Source organism: Semicossyphus pulcher, unplaced genomic scaffold (assembly GCF_022749685.1).
Source record: "Semicossyphus pulcher isolate SPU_LCO1_2020_fin unplaced genomic scaffold, fSemPul1.0.p SCAF_15, whole genome shotgun sequence".
Lineage (NCBI taxonomy): Eukaryota > Metazoa > Chordata > Actinopteri > Labriformes > Labridae > Semicossyphus > Semicossyphus pulcher.
Window position 1 is genome coordinate 8,580,830 of NW_027211659.1, and position 20,843 is coordinate 8,601,672.

The 20,843-nt window shown below is 41.3% G+C and overlaps 3 protein-coding genes across 5 annotated transcripts; 2 read left to right on the forward strand and 1 right to left on the reverse strand.

The window, feature by feature from the left end:
- The first annotated feature begins 1,924 nt into the window (after positions 1–1,924).
- rev1 (REV1 DNA directed polymerase) lies at positions 1,925–12,437 on the forward strand. Of its 2 annotated transcripts, none has more exons than XM_069662942.1 (22): positions 1,925–2,205; positions 2,929–3,004; positions 3,492–3,624; positions 3,800–3,968; positions 4,049–4,588; positions 4,706–5,487; positions 5,668–5,766; positions 5,875–5,991; positions 6,081–6,207; positions 6,294–6,422; positions 6,505–6,659; positions 6,745–6,864; positions 6,945–7,165; positions 7,254–7,426; positions 7,509–7,738; positions 7,812–8,005; positions 8,090–8,368; positions 9,351–9,450; positions 9,563–9,771; positions 9,871–10,021; positions 10,350–10,452; positions 10,546–12,437. In XM_069662942.1, the coding sequence occupies exons 2-22, from the start codon at positions 2,939–2,941 to the stop codon at positions 10,655–10,657; spliced, it is 4,209 nt and encodes a 1,402-aa protein (XP_069519043.1). In that variant the 5' UTR covers positions 1,925–2,205; positions 2,929–2,938; the 3' UTR covers positions 10,658–12,437. The 2 variants fall into 2 exon arrangements, with proteins under 2 accessions (XP_069519043.1, XP_069519044.1); XM_069662943.1 differs by having other exon boundaries at positions 9,566–9,771.
- A 720-nt stretch (positions 12,438–13,157) lies between these two features.
- txndc9 (thioredoxin domain containing 9) lies at positions 13,158–16,478 on the forward strand. Its single transcript, XM_069663391.1, has 5 exons — positions 13,158–13,238; positions 14,332–14,538; positions 15,180–15,298; positions 15,566–15,820; positions 15,908–16,478. Exons 2-5 carry the CDS (start codon positions 14,365–14,367, stop codon positions 16,026–16,028), a joined length of 669 nt encoding a protein of 222 aa, XP_069519492.1. The 5' UTR covers positions 13,158–13,238; positions 14,332–14,364; the 3' UTR covers positions 16,029–16,478.
- Positions 16,479–18,403: 1,925 nt separating this feature from the next.
- On the reverse strand, positions 18,404–20,688 carry mrpl30 (mitochondrial ribosomal protein L30). 2 transcript variants are annotated; one of them, XM_069662978.1, is made up of 5 exons: positions 20,299–20,688; positions 19,789–19,875; positions 19,219–19,365; positions 18,793–18,866; positions 18,404–18,642 (listed from the first exon to the last, which is right to left on the reverse strand). In XM_069662978.1, the coding sequence occupies exons 1-5, from the start codon at positions 20,347–20,349 to the stop codon at positions 18,510–18,512; spliced, it is 492 nt and encodes a 163-aa protein (XP_069519079.1). In that variant the 5' UTR covers positions 20,350–20,688; the 3' UTR covers positions 18,404–18,509. The 2 variants fall into 2 exon arrangements, with proteins under 2 accessions (XP_069519079.1, XP_069519080.1); XM_069662979.1 differs by having other exon boundaries at positions 20,308–20,683.
- Positions 20,689–20,843: the final 155 nt, after the last annotated feature.

Sequence of the window (20,843 nt, forward strand, 5' to 3'; positions counted from 1 at the left end):
TTTTGGAAGAGGCTCACCGAATATCCCGCTGTTATTGTCTCAGTGTCTTTTTAAAATGTATATAATTACTTTGTTGACATTTTTTTAAAGAAATTAATCATTGATGCATTTGACTTGCGAAAATATGCTCATGCTATAGAATGTTTCTCTTTTTCTTTGGCCTTATTTCTATCTCTGACGCAAGCAAAAACTCTGTAGAGATAGGCATGAGAGACAGTGTGTGAGTCAGACTCGATTGAGTCCAGTTGTGCAGAAATCCCTCTCTTCCTCTCTATGTATATCACTCTCTGACGCGCTCCGTCACTGACACTACTTCCTGCTGCATCAACACAGACGCCGCTGTATGAAACTTCAGCATCCGATGTCTGGTACCATAGCAACAGCGATCAACCAATAAGGGGGCTTCTCGGGACACGACGAGTCTGGGGTCAATAGCATCCCGGTTTTTTTGGTTCCGTGAAATTAGGTCTGTCGTGAACTTATCACACAGCAGAATACAGACATGTTTTACTCATTCATTCTTTAGATCACGTGTTATTATTACAAATAAAAACATGCACTGACACAATGCCGCGAGAGATAAATGCATACTTTTGTATCAGGTTGTAGGCTACCCTTCTTTTTCTTTTTTTTTCTGCAGCGTCGGTCTGACCCATGTATATGGTCTGACCTCAGTTAACAACATGATTGTTCAGTCCATACATTGAGCGTGACAATTTATACCACTCATGAAATTAATAGTTTTATTCTAGCTCTACAGGGTTGTTATTGTCTCCTTGTGAGGTTGACGGAGTAGACCACCATGTTCATTGACAGCCGCTACGCTGCTAGCTCGTTCAACCTGCACGTGCCTCTGCGTCACAGCCGTTAGTGGCCGTGTACCGGGCCGTCTGAGGACAACCGTTCCCAGAGCCAGACAGTACACACACCGCAAAAAAATCCAGACGTGCTGCTCTTTATCGACTGTCTACAGCAGGAAAGCAGGTGGTGTTGGAGCGATAGACTTGAAACACAAACCCTGCTGATTTAAGCCACAGAGATGCACAAAGGCGAACAAACTGTCAGAGACTGACAACCAACGGTCACTTCAACATCAAACAGCTTCACACCAACGGCTCTCTTGTTCATGTCGCGCTATATGAGTAAATCTGTGTGAAAGTAACAGAGTGGGTGGTTTCAAACTGTACAGGGCATTTAAGAGCTACCATACAGTCATTTGAGGTGACATGTACTCATTTGCCCGCATAGTGGCAGCACTACAGCACAACTTGAAGCTAAAAACAAGCCGGGGATAAGCTGGGTCAAGTCAGCTAAGAGAAGCTAAGAAAAAACGGATGTTGTACGGATTTTGTTGGGAAAATAAAATACAGTTTAGACCTCACAAATAATATGTGACTTGTTAGAACTATAAAAGATTTGGAAGTGAAGACAGGCAAAATAAATGTCTAAATATATACATGCAAGATCCAAAACACTATAAATATTGAGCAGTTAAATGTAAGTATTATTCCTGTCCTGTATTTGAAGAAATAATTTAATAAATTAGGTTTTCCAATAAATTGAAATCAAACAATCAGAAAGAAGAAGGGTAGTCTAAAGAATATTCCACCTCTGGTTTTCATAATAACCATTCTAATGGTTGTGTATAAATAGGCACGCAATTATCATTATTAATAAATACTGATTGGTGTTTAGAAGCACCTGGTGGAGTCATACGAGTTTTAATAACCTGATGGTGTTTAGAAATAGACGAAATGAGACGAATTGTGAACATTTTGGCTTTTCACATACCATGTTTTATCCCTTACATTCTTTTCAGCACCCTCACAAAAATCTTTATTATGCGTATTTTATTTTGAAAATTTTCTCCGGAACTCCTATGTTTGGCCTTTCTCGTTTGACTCTCTGTGAGGAAAGGGAAAGCAAAGCGACCAGGCGGTTGAAATGGAGAGCAAAAGGACTGGGAGGGTGAGCGAAAACGTTCAAGAGACATGGCGTTGCAACATGACAAAATAAGAGGATCTCAGTTCACTGAAAGGAGTTCACAGGAAAACAAAGTTATGGCTGAGGAGTCGAGCTAACTGTCTGGAGGATTTTCATTTCGCTTTGCTCTCACCTCGTAATCAGTGCGCACACAACGTTTGTGTTTGGCAGAATCTGCAGAGAGAAGTCTGAGGCTAACAGCCCAGTTTCACAGGATAAAAGGTAAAATCAAATCACTTCTCCAAGCAATCACTCCGAACTGTTGTTTGTTTACAACCAGGATTAACACTGTGCTGAAGTTACACAGTCTTGTAGCATGTCTTTTGTTTAGCAGCTAATTTTGCCAGCATTGTTAGCGCATGCAGGCAACACACTTATACTCCTATTTCTGTCTGAACTGACATGATGTTACAGTCGTGTCATGGCGCAACGACATGCCTGATTTACTAGCATCGATTAGAGTCGCTATGCTAATGTTAGCTGCTTACAAGAAAAATGTTACAAAGTGCCACATGGGGCTCTGTTGTAACCTACCTGTCAGTAACAGAGGTCCTGTCCGGACATGCCCTTGGGCACGAGGCTCCTGCCCCTGGCGGAAACCAATAGAAAAACATTTTTGCTTAATTAACATAAAACCACAATAATAAATGCACAACACAATAGAGATATCAGTTGAAAGTGTCATTTATTGTCGTTTTTCTCTTTTGTCTTTGTAAACTCACAGTAAAACATAATAAAGGGATTCTCCAAAACGTTATTGTCCATATTTACCTTATTAACTAGTGTACAGTAGATATTACACTTTAATTTGATTTGTCACGCAGCATATCAGTATGTTTAAACAATTAAACTTTATTATAATCTAATCACTAAGCTGTGTGCAGTCTGTGCCAGCTTTGACCTGTATAACTCATTTACAATGAAAAGCTCCTCTTGTGTGTCCAGGTAGCTCAGTATGAGTCGAGATGGGTGGATGAAGAAGAAAGCCAATGCCGGTGGTGACAATGGTTGGGCTGAAAGGGTAAGTATTGATCATTTTATCATAATCATCGATGTATGGCAGAAATCAGGCTGATATATCCTATAAAGAGTCAGGCTGATATATCCTATAAAAAGTATCCTATTATGAGAGAATGTATACCAACAATAACTATAACATTCCTACCAGCAAATCAATACTGTGTGTGTGTATGATAAATCAATGTATAGTGGCAAACTATCGATTTTGAGGCCCTATTGTGTAATCCACAGAATATACTTGCATACAGTGTGTGTTGAAATCTATCAATTCCCTTGGCTGTCTTCATAAGTGTGATCCCTCAGGCAGGGATGTTGTCATTGAATTTCTAACCCTCTAAAACACATTTAATAAATGTGCTTTGACGGTCAAAGAAAGGGCTGGACACTCAAAAAGGAATATACCAACATAAACCAAAACTAGAAGGGTAAAACAGACAAGAAGGCCAAACAAAACCTCATCCTGTCACTGCTCTCCCTCTCGTTTGCAGGGCGGCTACATGGCTGCCAAAGTGTCCAAGCTGGACGAGCAGTTTAGACTTGATGCCCCCAGAGAAAAACAGAAGGAAGGTTCATGCACCAACATCTTCAGTGGAGTCGCCATCTATGTCAATGGATACACAGGTAACATGATGCAACAAGACATCCATAAAAATTGAATATAAATGCTCGTAATTGGATTTTGCTAATGTCAAGCTACACAGCTTACCATGTTATTGGAGGTAATGACTGAAAAGAGTCAACTAAAGGAAGGTTCTGAGGCACCTTTTTGGTTCCCTTTTTGCCTGTGTGTGATCAGATCCAAGTGCAGATGAGCTGCGCAGACTGATGATGCTGCACGGTGGCCAGTTCCACGTCTACTACTCTCGCTCCAAAACCACCCACATCATCGCCACCAACCTGCCCAACACCAAAATCAAGGAGCTCAAAGGGGAAAAGGTCATCAGGCCAGAGTGGATCACTGAAAGGTTTGTTTTGAAACTTTGATATCAGACTTATTACTTCTTACAATATTACAGTGCTAACTTTTTCATCTTTTTTTAAATAGTGTCAAGGCGGGGTGTCTCCTGCCTTACCTGCAGTATCAGCTGTATGCCAGACAGAAGGGCCCACTCTTCCCGGGCACGACTCCACGTCAGACCTCAGAGATCCCTGGACCCAGCCGTCAGCCGACCCATCAAAAGCTTCATCACCTGCCGCAACGCAGCATTCAGCTCTCTCCTCTCAACAATAATTCCTCATCCAGCTGCCAAAATAACTCCCTCCCCGACCCCAGCCACAGTCGGCTTTACCATGGCAACAACCAACCTCAGTCCATACAACAAAGCTCTGCAGCTCACTCCATTAACCCCCAACCAAGTCACTTAGCATCCACTCACCTCAGTACAGACCCCCGGCACAGAAGCTCTTTGCACACCTACCCGCTGTCTAACACAAGCCCCACATTGCACCTAAACAGACCCCCTCAGACCTCTCTTCAAACCCCTCATCCTAATCTACAACACCAGAGAGCCGGCCAACCACAACCTCAGATAACCTCTTCTTGCAACAGTGCCCAAAGTGGCAGCAAGGAAGGGGAAATAAAAATGTGAGTGGAACTATTCGGCGGTTTTTCCATTTCTTTTTTTCTCCATTTCTTTTCGAGAGTTTTTGCGCACACCATAATATCTTGTCAAATTCTCTTTTTCATTTCTCTATCCCATAGAAACGGATCCCTTCTGACCTCATTGGACGTGATGAGCCATTCAAAAATGAATGAAATGCAAGAGAGTGGCAACAGAGATCCTCTCCCACAGGTGGTGAAGGAAGCCCCGCTGACCAATGGACACTCTCACTTTGTTAACGGTGCCTTAAAGCCAGAGGACCTGTCTCCTGTGACAGATAAACCCTCTGTGCACACGGAACTGCGTCCAGTGCAGTTTCAGACCAAACCTGACCCCTATGAGTTCCCCCACAGTCCTCCAAAGCATTCCAACCAGTCTCTGGATGTTTTGGAGCAATCCAGCTCACAAGAAGAAGGAGCGAATGAGCAGAGACCTCCACCCACCACATATCAGGAGGCTGTAAAAGCCACAGAAACCCTCCTATTCCCAAAACAGCTCCAGCCGTCCTGTGAAGCTGATCCAAACCCTGAAAAGACTCCTCATTCACCATCTTTTTCCCATTCTCCAATTCGACTGAATGGAAGTCACCACAATGCCTTTTCATCTGACTCAGCCTCGCTTAACAAAACCAACATAACAGCCAAACTGGATCCTCCCACTGAAAAGTCGTCCTCATCGTCAGCGCAGCTGCTGGCACAGACTGGCGGTCTGATCTCTGAGTTCTACTCTCACTCACGTTTACACCAGATCTCCACATGGAGGTCTGGCTTCTCCGAGTATGTCAACGAGCTGCACAACAAACGCAAAACAGCAGGGGGCGTCTCCTTTCCGGGGAAAGACCGGCTGAGGAAATCTTTGGCGCAGCGCTCTGCAGACGGTCGAGGTAGGAAAGGACGACTCACTTTGCTGCCTTTCACTGTAAAATCAGGCCCACTTTCCTGTCGCTCACAGTGCTTCTATTGTTTGTGTAGCCAATTCCAGCTACTCTAGATTTCTGGGGATGCATTTTGCATAATTAGATCCTGTCTTTATGTCTTTTGTTTGTGTTTGCTCATGTGTTCAGGTACCTCTGCACCCTCAAGTGTTAAATCTTGTATTCTCCATGTGGACATGGACTGTTTCTTTGTGTCCGTGGGGATCCGATATCGCCCAGAGCTTAAAGGTAAAGCCCCTTTTGTCTGTTTAATCTGTTCGCTGCTTGTGAAACATCCAGAGTAGTCTTGTAACATCCGATCAGTGCTCCTGGTTGACCTCATGTTTTCTTTTGCAGGGAAGCCTGTCGCTGTGACCAGTAACCGCGGACAGGGTCGGGTGCCCCACAGACCCGGGACCAACCGCCAACTGGAGCTGGAGTACTACCAGAGGAAAATAACGCATCCTCAATCTGGTGAGATGCCATACCCAACTGTTTGTCATGGAGAAAGATGACTTTTTCCTAACATGCCTGGCTAAGTGTGCCGTTGTTTTGCCTCTCAGAGAGAGACGATGGGGATCTTTACAGAACTCCCTCTCAGGAGAGTCCTGACTCGCATGCTAACGGAGTGGACCAGGATGAGGCTGCTCTCTCAATGGCAGAGATCGCATCTTGCAGTTATGAAGCTAGGTAAAATATATATACCGTTTTTATTTATGTTTAACAGCACAAATCTGTACTAACCGCAATGATAATAAATCTGTTGTGCTTTGCAGGCAGGCAGGCGTGAGGAACGGGATGTTTTTTGGCAAGGCAAAGCAGCTGTGCCCCTCGTTGCAGTCTGTCCCTTATGATTTCGAGGCCTATAAAGAGGTCGCTTTCACCATGTATGAGACTCTGGCAGGGTAAGAAGAACTCAACTCTTTCCCTAATTTCCTTCACCTTTACCTGCAAAAAATAACCTTTTTATCCATTTGTTTTTTGCAGTTACACCCATGACATCGAAGCTCTGAGCTGCGATGAGTTGTTGATAGACGGTTCTGCGCTGCTGGCTGAGTTGGGCATCGATGCGGAAGACTTGGCCAAAGTGATCAGAGCAGACATCAAGGAGAAAACAGGATGCAGTGCCTCAGTGGGCATGGGTGAGTCCATGTTGTCTTATGTTGTAAAATAGATGAAGACAGTGTTGCTAATTTACAAACTCAAACGGACGGCTCATCTGTTCAGGGTCCAACATCCTGTTGGCTCGGCTGGCGACCCGCAAGGCGAAGCCGGAAGGCCAGTACTTCTTAAAGAGTGAAGAAGTGGACGATTTCATCAGGGACCTGGCTGTGACCAGCTTACCAGGTAGATACAGCACCACCTGCTGGTCGTTATGTGCTCTTTTTTTTGGCGTATATTAAAATGATTGTGATTTCTTCTTCAAGGTGTCGGGCCTGTTATGGGTAGAAAGCTGGCTGCTATGGGTGTGAGGTCATGTGGGGACCTCCAACAGGTGTCTCTGTCTCAGCTGCAGAAGAAGTTCGGACCCCGCACAGGTCAGACCCTGTTCCGCTTCTGCAGGGGGCTGGACGACCGGCCGGTGCGCTACGAGAAGGAAAGGAAGTCCGTCTCAGCTGAGATGAACTACAACATTCGCTTTACAAAGGTTAGACCTTCTTTCCTGTTCCTGTAGCGTCTCTTCTTTCTTATCCTCCCACCACTTTAACTCTCACGTCCTGTAATTCTGTGACCAGGTTGACGAGGCAGAGTGTTTCCTGTCTAACTTGTCCATGGAGGTGCAAAAACGTTTACAAGAAGCCGGGCTGAAGGGTCGCAGAGTTACCCTCAAGGTCATGGTTCGTAAGGTCGGAGCTCCGCTGGAACCGTCTAAATATGGGGGTCATGGCATATGTGATAACCTCGCCAAGTAAGACAGTAATCTGCTGTTTTTCACAAGGTATTTAAAACGTCCTCTTTCCTTGGTCTAACTTTGATCTCCTCTCTGTCAGGACTGTGATGCTCGCTCACTCCACTGACAGTGGTGAGCTGATCGCCGCTGCAGTCATCAAGCTGTTCCATGCCATGAAGTTGCAGGTTATGGATCTGAGGGGAGTGGGCATTCAGGTTCAGCTTCTTGACGGAAATCACTCCATCCCACAGGACTCCACGAGCTCCGGGAATCGCTCCATCAAAGACCTGCTGCTAGGCCGAGGATCAAGTGCGAGATCCAGCAGCAAAGGTGTGTGAAGTGTTTCAGTTTAAATCTTTGCTGTTGTCTTTGAAATCAGTTCACTTCAAGGTTGATGTTACAGATGCCGCAGACAACAACAGACATCAGGAAAAGACGTCCTCAACCACAGCTCCATCGTCAAGCTCCACTCCACTTCCTCTGTCCCCTCCCGAGCCCGTCCCAGGGACGAGCAGAGACCAGCAGGCGTGCAGACGAACTCCAAATCACGCTCGAACTCGTCTCAACTTCAGCATCGAGGTCCCGTCCCCGTCACAGGTGAGGAAGCGTGTGTTTGATTTAAACAATAGCTTAACCCTTTGAAAACGAGGTTGACACTTTTTCTTCTTTATGATGTCCCAGGTGGATCTTTCTGTGTTGGAGGCCTTGCCCGCCGAGCTGAGAGAACAAGTGGAGCAGTCATGGACTAATCGGGACGTAAGACCAAGTAACCGTCAGTCACCCGGTCCACAGGCTCCTGTCCTACAACCCTTCTCTCTGAAGTCTCATTCTTCCTCGCCTCCTCGACCTGCGACCTCTAGTCCTGCAATGTACACACCTCCTGTCGGCACGTTGCTCCTACAGATTCCAAACCAGCCGGACAGTCCAGGAATCGTACTGGAACTACCAAACTTTTCACAGGTAGGGATGAAGCCATTTGAGATCATTTTTATTATTTACTGGTAATAAGAGGTAGAAGCCACTTTTAGGGTTTCCTTCCGTTTGGAGACTCTTGGAAATTTCTCAGCATCCTCCTGGATAGATATTCTTCATACATGCTTAAAATCTCGCTATGATGCGTCATCCTTCCCGTCCATTCCGTAACTATTACGTTGGTTTATTCTGTACACACAACATCGATTATATATCGACCCACACTAGTGGAGGGATCCTTCCTCTGTTGCTCTTCCTGATGTTTCTAACAGTTGTCAAAGGGTTTTTCAGCGTGTTTCTCCTTATCAGAATCAAAGGACTTATTAAAGGGGGTCTTCTAAGCTGTAAAGATTGGCAACCTCCTTGATGCAAATGTGTGATCTTGAGCTCCTGACAAATGTAGAACTTTTAAACAGTATTTGTCTGTTGTGAAAATCCTGCACTGCTTGAAAAGCTTCCAGGTGGAAAACTGTGCCTTCTGTGAATAATCCATAAGTTGGTCAGAAGTCCAAGTTGTCACAGAAAAATGACTTATAATCATTTTAATGTTTATATATTGTCTTTGTTAAGAATAGAATTAGATAGTCCTTAAAGACAACAGCTGATCCGATACCTTGCGGGTATACAGGGCCGTTGTGCGGTGTATGACATACTGCCGAGGGAAAGGGCTGTCCCTTCATCAGCGTACACTTAAAAGAGTCCTACTTATAAAAAAGCAGTAAATAGCTTAGCTAACGTGTAGGAACTCCGACTGGCTTCTTCTAAAAGAGGCGTGCTGATCGGCATCTACTGTATGTAATACAACTATTAGTAAGTACCTCATACTGTATAACCCCACTTTAAAAAAAACTTTAACTATCCCTTTAAGAGACAAAGGTTTTTAAAGAGCCAAAGCTTTTCTCCTGTGTACCAAGCTAAATGATTGTTTCTGACTGGACGTTCAGCTTCACTCTCACCTTTCTCCCTGCAGGTTGATCCAGACGTATTCGCTGCCCTTCCCAAAGAGCTCCAGGAAGAACTGAAGTCTGCATACAACTCCGCAACAAATGTCCAGCCCCAGGCCAAAATGTGTAAGTCCCTATATGATGTAGTTTTAAAGAAATAAACAACCAAATTTCTGTTGATAATTATTATCAGCATGCATATTCTCATTACCTCATGTTCTTCCTCTTGGTTTGTCAGCAGTGGAGCAGAAGAACCCACTGCTGCAGCTCAAACAGTCCGGAGTCGGGATTGGCATCGGTCGCATGAAGCGGCGCTACAAGAGGAAAAATGCAGTGAGCCCGGTTAAAAAAGGTCCGTCCCCTCTGAAGAAGCGTAACACAATGAACAGCCCGGCCAAAACCTTACCGCTTCCTATGAAATCTCGGGAACCAATGAGCATCGTAAAGGTGAGTCGACTGTTTCACACATTAGAATGAAGACAGACAATTTAGGACAATTTGATGCTCAACTTATCTTTCCACCTCACACCTGTTTTCTTTTCCCAGACTGACAACAGTCCCGCCGTATCGACCTTAAAACGGGACATCCCTGAGTCTCCGTCCCAATTCATCCCCCGTCCTGCTCCAGCGCTGGCCGGAGCCTGCGACCTGACGGACATAAAAACCCTCCTGCGAGAGTGGGTCACCACCATAACAGGTATTCAGCGAAGAAAGATTGTGGCACAGTGGCTGCAATTACATGGACAATAATAAAATAGCCCTATCAGAATAAAAATGCCTCGTTTAGCCATCTCAATTGGAAAAGACTGGCCCCATCTGGCTGGATCAGAAGGAAAATATTAGCCCCTAGTAACGACATAAAAACACATATTGTGTCCATGTAAACAGATAGCTACAATCTCTGACTCATCTCGTTTAAAGAAATGTCCATGAAATTTGCAGCTGTTGTCAGCTCATGCAGTTGTCTATGTATTTGTTATCAGTCTTAAAAAATGCATTTTGAACCACTTCTTCCTTTGTGTTAGAACCCATGGAGGAGGACATCCTGCAGGTGGTGAAATACTGCACTGACCTGATTGAGGATAAAGATCTGGAGAGGCTGGATTTGATTATAAAATACATGAAAAGGTCAGTACTTCATAGTTTAGCCTCCTCCGTTCCCCCTGTCTTTCATTTGTTTTTGTTTGTTCCTTACCTTGCACGTGGATCTTTTCTCTGCAGGATCATGCAGCAGTCTGTGGAGTCCGTCTGGAGCATGGCTTTTGACTTCATACTGGACAACGTGCAGGTGGTTGTGCAGCAGGCTTATGGTAGCACCCTGAAGGTAGCATGAAGGAGGAGTGGTACACCGTGTGTTACCATTACAACGACTTTTTTTTTTGTTTTGCTACTTTTACAAGATCCTCTCTGACTCAAATCATGACATCTTCATGATGGTTCTCCTTTTTTTTTTATTGAGACACCACTGCAAAAGCTGCCAGACTATTCTCAGTGGCCACACAGATTAAAGACAAGTGTTACAAGAGCCATGACAGTATTGGATTTTTTGCAGTGAATTATTTTCTGTACTTGCTTTTTCTAGGGACGAGTTAACACTAACTGAAAAGACAGGAAATACTCTTTAATTCTACTCACCCAGAACAGTAGCAACTTTTTGCAAATTCATCATTTTTTGTATGGAATTCTTTTCAAAATAATGCAAAGAATCATTTCAAATATATGTGAAGTTTTATATAAAATTTTCTGCAAACAGTGCTTAAATATTTCTCTAGGACAACGGTTTGTAAGATTTAAATTTCCCTCCTCCTGTTGAGCGTTTTCCGCCTGCTAAAGCATTTTAAGTCAGTCGTGTTCCTAAAGTTTATATAGTGTCTTACAGGCACAATCGGAGCTTTATTTTGAATTCTGTTACGCAGTTAAATCAGTCTAGGTTTAAAATAATGACTGTGTCAAACACAATCATCATTTTTAAACACAAGGAATCTTTTAGGGTTGTTAGAATCAGCCCGTTTTGTAGCACTTCTCACACATCAGACACACTATTATCCCAGAAATTGTAGAGCTACAATACCTTTTTTGTCATCAATGTTTGGTTGGTGCTCCGTGCCACTTGTACTGACCTGTGAAGTATCTACAACTACTGTGTCACAAAAAGCAAGCAGAATATCGTCTGCTGCGTACACTAGTACCTTTTTTCTAGTCTTTTGCAAAAAAAAAAGTGCCAAACTGTTATTAAAGTGTGTAAATAATGTTTTTAAAGATACTTGTTAAAAGTTTTAAAGAAAAGATGTATGTGGAGGCGTTGCCTCTTGTATTGTTTACATGTAGTGAATTCTTAGTAACTGTCTATAAATTGTAAATCTTCTCACTCTTTAACTGTTTGTAAGTGTTCCAACATGGAAATCCCAAGCTGGCCAAAGCACTTCATGTGAGGTTAACTGTTGATTCTCAGTAGCACTCTGACTTAGGAGGATGTTGAAAGGCAATCAATAAGTAGCCTATGCATTTCTTTTCTTCACTAACAAGTGAGATGCCCCTTCAAGAGGATGTAATGTTTCATACAGCCTTTGTATCTAGAGTATATCTTGGTTTTCAAGTGTGTTTTACTTAACAGTTTCACAAATCTGAATATTGAAATAATGCTGGATATGTATAGGAACAGTTTTTAACTCTGAAACCTGTCGTATGTACTTGTTTACTTCATACATTGGAGACATTTGTATGGCTTGTGGCTACGTTATTGTACTTGTGTGAACTTAACTTTTATGATTGGTGATAAGAAGGACTCAGCAGATGCGGCTGGCTGGCTGGCTTGTGATCTCACCATGCAAGACATTATGTGAAGTGTGTGGTTAAAAAAACATGTTTTAAATGGTATCCCTATATGCAAAACCAAATCAATCAACTCATTGAAATGAATGTAACTCAGAATGTGCAAGGCTCCACTCACTTTCAAGATGTTTTCTTCTCTCCACCTTTCATATCTGTCCAGAAGGAAATGGCCAGAAGTTCAAAATTGGCCAGTCTTGACTTCTCTAAACTGGCTTGTGCCTGAAGACCTGAAGCTGTGAACTTGTTTGTAAGTTTTCTAAATCTTGGTAATAAACTGTAAACTCTGTATTCATTTATTTGTCTTTGTCGTTTTTTTAAAGTGACAACCTGAAAAGTAGAAAGCTGTGCAACTGAAAATGATCTTTGAATGGCTATTTTTGTGGCCATTTATTCCATCTGGCATATATGTGAAAATAGTAAAAGATGTTTATTCTAGTGAGATATTCATCTTATATTTCATGTTTTACCAATGAACACATTGTGGGGGGTCAAGAATCCCAGTTTTCTTTAAAAAAACAAAACAAAAAAAACAGGTTTTTATGGTGGCCACATTTTATAATATTTCATTATGTATCATTACTTTAAACAAACAAATCTGTTTCAATTTATAATATATTTATAATAAAAATGGTTTTGTTTCCATTTTGTGTCTTATTCCTAACTTTGTTTTACATTTAAGGCCTTACAGCCTTTTAACTATACTACTTAAAGATTATTACAAAAAATGTCCAACTCATAGCACGAAAACGATTTCTCTTGTTTTTTTTTACTTTTTTCTTAACAAATTTATAAAATCCAAACAAATAAAAAGTAACTTCTAAGATTAAGGAACAAGAAGAGAGAACAGTCCCAGTGAATTCAGTAAATACATCAGAAACACAATATTTGAAAAATTTAAATTAAATAAAGTACTAATAAACATAACGGCAGGGAGAAATGTAAGAAATATATTTATATTTTATGAATTGCCCGGATGTAGTTTGACGTCAAGGGGCCTACGTTGACGTCATATCCGCGGCAACGGTTTGCATTTCGCGCACGAACTGAAGTCACTGCGGATAACTAGCTGAAATCTCCATCAGGTAATCAAACAATTTGACAGCGGTGTTATTATACATTGTCATATTTATATTTTAAGACCTCCCATCATTTTAGCACAATCGTTTACATAGTACACGACTATTTCCATGCTCATGCGAGTGTTAACGTCTGAAAAACTCGCAGGGCTAACGTTAGCTAGCTTAGCAGGCTAACAAGCGCTAGTGTTGTCTAGATTTTTTCTGAAAAAGATATTACTTAGCTTCATTTCTACATTATCTGACCTGTAGCAATTAGCTGCACACGACGCGAAATGATAAGCGTCTTATAGGTAAACCAAAATAAAGTAATGTTATGTAAATGCCAATAGGCTAACGCTAGCTAACAACCGGTTTAAAAAGGCGTGCCCTGTCGCAACCATTGCTTTGTCTCTACGTAAGAGACGCTGCTCTGTCTGACAGCTTTCATCGTTGTGGAATTGTTCTCAATGAATTGATCACGTTCAGCCCTTGTTTTCACACTGTCATTTTTTTGCTATAATCTGTTTAGTGTTGATGTTTGTAAATTGCTGCGTTGTTCATGTCAGTGAAACAATGTATATATTACAGATGTTAAATAACAGGTGCATCTTACTACATTTAATGCAGTCCATTATAACAACCCTGCAGTAAACCCCTCCTTCATACAGGTTTAATGTGAGGCGTGAGGGTACATTTAGCATTAATAAACTCTGTATAATAGTAAAAATAAACATATACAGCTCTCTGTAATGACCATAATGTTGGGTCAAACAGAGGCAGAAAATCCTGGAACCAGCTAATTTTATACAAATGGTAGGCCTAATATTATATATAATACATATTTTTTGCTTGAAAAATCTGCAAAACGATTAATTATAAAAAATATTTGGTGATTAATTTTCTTCCGATCAATAAATTGTTGCAAGTCTAGCTGGGTGCATTATACACACTGGCAACCAGGTGTATACATTTATAAACACTTTTCTCTAATGTGATTTATCGTTGTGGCATTTCCATGCAATTTTAGGCACAAGATATCTCAGCTGGTGTCTTATTATAAACGTTTGTTATCTCTTATCATGTCCAAGTGCTCATTATCTGTTCTTTACTTCCTCAGATTCAGAAAACCTTTCACACTAAGCAGGCAACCATGGCAAACCAACCAATGGACATCATTGCGAAGGTTCTGGAGCAGTCAGCCAAGCTGGTCGAGGAGTCTGTGGATGCACAGTTGAGCAAACTGAATGAACTGGATGAAGATGATTTGGAAAGACTGAAGGAGAGGCGATTAGAGGCACTGAAAAAAGCCCAGAAACAGAAGCAGGTATGTGAGATATTTTATGTATACTGATAAGCATTATGTGATTGATGAAGTTTACATTTATGTCACAACACAGGCACCCACTGCACAAAAAATATGAAATGTATTCATGCCTCTACAGCAGGGGTGGGTAACCCTGCTCCTGGAGGGCTACCTTCCTGCATGTTTTAGGTTTCTCTGCACTCTAACACACCTGATTTGAATGATCTGCTCGTTATCAACCAACTGAAGCGTCTCAGGGGATTGGTAACGAACGAAACTTTCGAATCAGGTGTGTTAGAGTGCGGAGAAACCTATATTATAACCTACCATTATATGAAAGCCTGATTTTGAATTGTATGACTTCACTTATTCTAGCAGTCTGAATGCTTGAATAATGTAAAATATGTGATTAAAGTTTTTAGAAATATTGAATTTTACCGTAAAACCATGACTGGAACTCTGGACAGATTTATAGACTAACTCTTACTCTGAAGTTTGTCTTTACATCCAAGTTAATTTTCCCGGAGGAAATTTGTTTGCCTTGTTTTTGCATCCCACGTCAGCCAACGACTGCATGTTCTCTTTGTGCTGGACTATAAAAGCTGGTTTTACCACTTTGAGGTGCATTGTTCTGCTGCTGACCTTATTTTTCTGTTTTAAAGGAGTGGGTCTCTAAAGGCCATGGGGAGTACAAAGAAATCCCAAGTGAGAAGGACTTTTTCGGTGAGGTCAAGGAGAGCAAGAATGTCGTCTGCCACTTCTACAGAAATTCAACCTTCAGGTCAGTGAGAAGATAAAACTCTTTATATCTATAAACAGAGCAGTATTGATTTGCAAAATGTAATTAATTACTCATAAATTAGTAGGTCGGTCAACAGAACGTTAACCTAACAGTGCTGATAATTGATGACAAATCTTTCCTGGTTTTAGCTTCTCAAATGTAACTTTGCCTGTATTTTTTTAGCTTTGTAACCTTTGGGTACCTTACTACCACTCAGCTTTAAGTCTGCTGAACTTGACACTCTGTCCTCTCTCCTCCCACATGTAGATGTAAGATCCTCGACAAACACTTGGCCATCTTGGCAAAGAAGCACGTCGAGACCAAATTCATCAAACTGAACGTGGACAAGGCCCCGTTTCTGACTGAGAGGCTGCGGATCAAGGTTATTCCCACGCTGGCCCTGCTTATAGACGGGAAAACAAAGGACTATGTGGTCGGCTTCGCTGACGTGGGAAACACAGATGAGTTTCCCACAGAGATGCTTGAATGGAGACTCGGCTGTGCAGATGTTATCAACTACAGGTGAGACATACAGGGTACTCCCTCATTCAAATTTTGGGAATCACAACTAATGTGCTAATACAAATTCAACTTTTGTCCCTGTTGTAGCGGTAACCTGATGGAGCCTCCCACAGTGACGCAGAGGTCGGGCACAAAGTTCACAAAGGTGGAGAAGAAAACCATCCGAGGACGAGGCTACGACTCAGACTCTGATTCTGACGATGACTGAAAATAACCAACAGTCGTCTGGTTTTCTCCCTCAGGGCTACCTCACTTTAATATAAGTCCAGCAGACGGCCCACTTTAGTTTTTCTTCTTCCTTCCTCTCAGTGACTTACCTGTAAATTACAACTTTCCATATTCTGATTTACCATGTCTCATATCAAATTATTTTCTTAAAGCTGTTAAAATTCTTGTCCCAGCCTTATTTAATTAATTCTCTGCCATTTTTCATATCTGAATAACTTTAAATAAAACATACATTTCAAGGACAAGATAACAATAAACATAATTTTGTAGAGGATACAGGAGGCGTCACTGAGCCACCGCACCACTCGTGTATCAACTAGCTCTTTGCTCTGTTGTGTTTTTGTTTATTTTGTCTCTATATTGGCTAAAACCTCAAACCTTTGTCTTGAACTCCAGTTGCCAATAAAACTAAATAAAAATATTCATATGCTTTTTTTGTCAGATTCATTCAAATTAGTTTAGTCTCTTCCCAAAGTTTTTTCTCTTACACTTGAATCATCCTAACATTATGCACATGTCAGGGTTCCCACGTGTCCTGGAAAACCTGGAAAATCTGGAAATTTACAGACTAGTTTTCCAGTCCTGGAAACACCTGGAAATTGATTAAAATGACCGAATTTCCTGGAAATAATTTCATGTTGTCCTGGAAAATTTAAATGTAATTTAGCCCCACGCTCAGCACAAGTTTGCCGCTTCAACTCCAGTCAGAGCTCCCAGAGCTGTCACATTCACAATCGAGTCCTGCGAGGGGTGCAAGATCGTCGCCTTAAGACGCTTTGTAACCAACTGAAAGACAATAGAAAAGTATGACACTTGAATTTTAAAATCTTTTTTCCAATACATTGCTATGTCCTTTCAGGTGTAACTTGGATAGATGTAGGCTTAATGAACGACTTCGCTCCATCATTGCACCTCCGTGCGTTTTACACAGAAGACGGAACATGACAGGTGTAATAATCCCGCCTTGAACTGGCAGTGTAAAAGGGGCTTGAGACACTTCATCATGAACCCTGCATCATCAATAAAAGGAGGAATAAAACTGGGGTTAATTGTGTCAGTACTAGGCCTACCGGTAGATGATATGACCGTTTGAGAGCAAGCGCTGTTCCGGAAACTCCTGGAAAGGTCCTGGAAAAATAATTTCTTAAAAAGAGTGGGAACCCTGACATGTGTATGGGCCTTCTGACCATGCCCACAATTCATTTTACATTGCTTCCAACACAACCCTTAATGCCTAATTTGTAAATTACATTATTTGTTCTTTTACTAAAAGGGCTTAAAACATTAAAGGGGAGGTAGTGTCATTTTCACTTACTGAGAACATGAAACAATGGTAGGTCAAATTGGCAGAAGAAAACATTTTGTTTGGAAACCAAAGCTCTGTTATTACCTCAGCATTTTCTTGTAACAAGTGTTTGACTAATGCAGACTTAAACAAGTTCTCTAGTAATGTTGTATGGCTCCTCTCTAAAGTCAGGACACTTGAGAGATGGATTAAAAAAAATTATATGTCGTTGCATCCTGAGTTTTAGTCCTATACTATTTAAAGTAAGTGGATGTAGCCACTGTGACCCCTTGGTTATTCTGGCTGTTTCTGGCTCTGATCTAAGTTGGCTGGGGCACCAGACTAAAGAAGAATTTTGATTGATTGATTGATTTTTGTGCGTACACAAACAATGTTCAAAGTAATTTCAGTCCGTGCATTATCAGTGAGTGTAAAACAGCAATATTCATTAAATGCTTATTTCATTACTGCAAAAAACAGTACATTAAGGCTTCTCCAAAGTTAGGACTTTGTGTATGCAGTCTTCATGTTCGCATGGTTTCCTCCTCTGAACAAAAGCATGCAATGTCAAATGATTGGCAACTGTTAATTTTCCATGTTTAGGTGGGATCTGATCCAGCCCCGAGTGGACCTCTAAAGTTTAAAGTGGATATAGCTCATGGATGTATGAATGAAGTAAATATGCAGTAGTATTTAACACAATAAACAGTGCAGAAAGCAGTATGAATGGACACTGGGGCCCAATCCCAATCTCCACACTCATGGATTTTGAGGCACGTCCCTGGTAAGTGTGCAAGTTCTTAGGGCCGTCTCTCTGTCAAATTAGCAAGAGCCGGGGGGGCTCTGATGCAGACTTTTCAACGCCAAATAACAGACTTTCTGTGAGTCCAAATATCTGCTGACTTTCCTGTGAGACTTACCCAGAGTTCATAGCGAACTTCATAACAGTTGGAACAGGTCTAACACACCCACTTGGTAGTGTGACTCAGCAGAAAAAGGTCAGTCTCCACAGAACACAACTGAAATGATACAGGCTGCATTTCATTTCAAAAAGGTTTAATATATGTGGAGTTTTTAGTCATCCATATTTAATAAAGAAACCAGAACAGGAAGCTAAGGAGCACATGGTTTTCCAAGATACTTATGAACAGTTAACTGATGTGATTGAAAGCAGAGCTACGATTCGATAGCCTTGTTCTCCACCGGTTGGAGGAGGCGACGAACAATGAGCTCTCCCTTGCTGTTTATATAGGTGTCGGCCATGTCCTGTTCAGCAGGGAGTCCATAAGGAGTCTTCAGTGGCTGGATCCTGAATGAACCAGGAAGGAGAGGATAGAAGGGTGAAAGTTATACAATCAATTGCAAGACAAATAGCTCTAATAGGCTTTTACTGTCCTCAGTTATATCATCAGATTTTCAACCTTAAGGACCAGAATTTAAGGCAAAAATGGACGCTTACCTTACAAGATGCTTGACAAATTTCAATTGGCTGTTGACTGCGGGTGTGTTTTTGTGAATTACTGGTACATGGGTCTGAAAATATGACAAAAAGAGAGCAAAGTCAGTGCAAATAAACAAATCTGTGAGCTTTACAAATCCAGTTATTTTTTACCTCAACAAAATGCTATAATAATATCTCTATCTACAAAGCATAGCTGTGGCACACTGTAAACTGCTCATTAGGCTGCCAATCACAACTCTGCACAGAATATAATGATGTGATGTATTCACCAAGTCAGCCGAAACAGTTGGAGGTAGAAATAAACTGTAAGTTGCGTTGTCTTTTTTCCACAACTTTCCTTTATTTTCCTCATTATTTTCAGTTAACTTAAGCTTTACAGAAGAGGCAACCTTTAGCAGGCTGTGAAAAGAACAAAAGCTTTACCTTTTGAAGGCCGAGGTGTTTCACCATCTCTTTCTCCCAGTACGGTCTCCGCATAACACTTTTGACTCGTGTCACGATGTGCAGTTTATGAGGTTGGTCTGGATCGCCCCCATATTTCTCGTGTTCTTTTGATCTTTCTTCAAAAAGCTGAGAAAAAATACAGAGCCTTTGAACGCCGACTACAGAGCAAACGAAGTAACGCTTCAATCATTTAAAGGTGCAGAACACAGGAGCATCATTATAACCACGGCCAGGGTCATCTGTTTGGTGGCTAATGTCACCTCCAGTCCTCTGTCCACTATCAATACACCCTGGGCAACTGCTTTAATTCTGCCCTTTAGTTTACAACTTTGAACAACAAAGGCACATTATAAACTAAATATACAATGTATTATTGTATTGTATTGTATTGTATTTGATTTCTACACAGGGGCCCTCTACAAGACTATTCAAAAATGTTCAGGTAATAAAACAGAGCAGCCTTGGTTGATTTTCTGCTTTAGTTTTCAATTTTTTAATTTATGTGAAACTGACATAAAGGAAGGGTTTTTTTCCCCTTCAAATTCATACCTCGTTTGGGACTCTTGCTTTGTTGAATCTGCTGCGTGCAGACACAAACCATGGGCAAGGTGACAAATGTGTGGTTTCTGTCAGGATCTGAAAACATACACAAACAGCGATGAGACACAAATTAAAAGTTAGATACCAGACCAAACATACCACAGGCTAAAAGGCATAGATTTGTTTTCTGTTACAGTAACAGTAATCTATAATAATCTATAGTAATATCTTTTATAATGTTTATACTTTAATATCTCTATCTCTATATTATACCCTATAATATATTACAATTGAATGTTAGAGACAAAACTAAAAATAGAGACGAGGGATTATTAAGAACTTAATGACCTCAGAAAATGGCTATCACCAGGCACATTTATTCATTTATTTATTTATTTTTAACCTAATGATAATCCCCATAATATGTTTCAGGGGGGGAAGCAGTACATTCTCATATTTACATGGCGTTGCTAAATAGCCTTCAAAGTATTGACATAGAACGACCATAATTAAACATACCGTTCTTACCTTGACAGAGAAAGAGCTTAATCCCCGGCACACACCTATCATTTTTGTTATTTTAGAGTAGAGTTACCGTTAATGGCAGCTCATATACAAAAACTAGTTATGCACGCCAAGGTTACAGCCTGCTAACAAGCGCGTGGAGGAAACGCAACAAAACGTTATTTTAAAAATAAGACTGCAGCAATATTCATATCATATTCACAACATGTAAACGTACAATAATAATTCACTGGCTGAAAAACGACGGCCAGTGGACTATCACGTTTATTTCATGACAGTTTTCTCTCCTCAATGGACGTCTTCACCGGAAGCGTTAGCGAGTTACTATGAAACGGTGCCGATGTCATAAACGCTCCTTAAACAAGGTTCCTAGAGTTATTTTTAACTTTAAATTTTAGGAAGGACAAATCATTTATTTGAATTAAATAAGATATGGTTATGGAATAGGTGTATTATTGTTTTGTGTGTGCATGTGTGTGTGTGTTTAAACTGCCCCAATCTAAGCAACAAGGACCATTAGTTAACCAGCAAGTTTCTCC

What these genes read in the sequence shown, in the direction of transcription:
- rev1 (XM_069662942.1), top strand. Translation starts at nt 2,939, where the DNA reads ATGAGTCGAGATGGGTGGATGAAGAAGAAAGCCAATGCCGGTGGTGAC. An exon ending in GCGCTCTGCAGACGGTCGAG is followed by an intron (nt 5,488 to 5,667) that starts GTAGGAAAGGAC and finishes TCATGTGTTCAG; the next exon opens with GTACCTCTGCACCCTCAAGT. An exon ending in ACAACATTCGCTTTACAAAG is followed by an intron (nt 7,166 to 7,253) that starts GTTAGACCTTCT and finishes TTCTGTGACCAG; the next exon opens with GTTGACGAGGCAGAGTGTTT.
- txndc9 (XM_069663391.1), top strand. Translation starts at nt 14,365, where the DNA reads ATGGCAAACCAACCAATGGACATCATTGCGAAGGTTCTGGAGCAGTCA. An exon ending in AAGCCCAGAAACAGAAGCAG is followed by an intron (nt 14,539 to 15,179) that starts GTATGTGAGATA and finishes TCTGTTTTAAAG; the next exon opens with GAGTGGGTCTCTAAAGGCCA. An exon ending in TACAGAAATTCAACCTTCAG is followed by an intron (nt 15,299 to 15,565) that starts GTCAGTGAGAAG and finishes TCCCACATGTAG; the next exon opens with ATGTAAGATCCTCGACAAAC.
- mrpl30 (XM_069662978.1), bottom strand. Translation starts at nt 20,349, where the DNA reads ATGATAGGTGTGTGCCGGGGATTAAGCTCTTTCTCTGTCAAGGTAAGA. An exon ending in AAGCAAGAGTCCCAAACGAG is followed by an intron (nt 19,366 to 19,788) that starts GTATGAATTTGA and finishes ATTTTTTCTCAG; the next exon opens with CTTTTTGAAGAAAGATCAAA. An exon ending in AACACCTCGGCCTTCAAAAG is followed by an intron (nt 18,867 to 19,218) that starts GTAAAGCTTTTG and finishes TCATATTTTCAG; the next exon opens with ACCCATGTACCAGTAATTCA.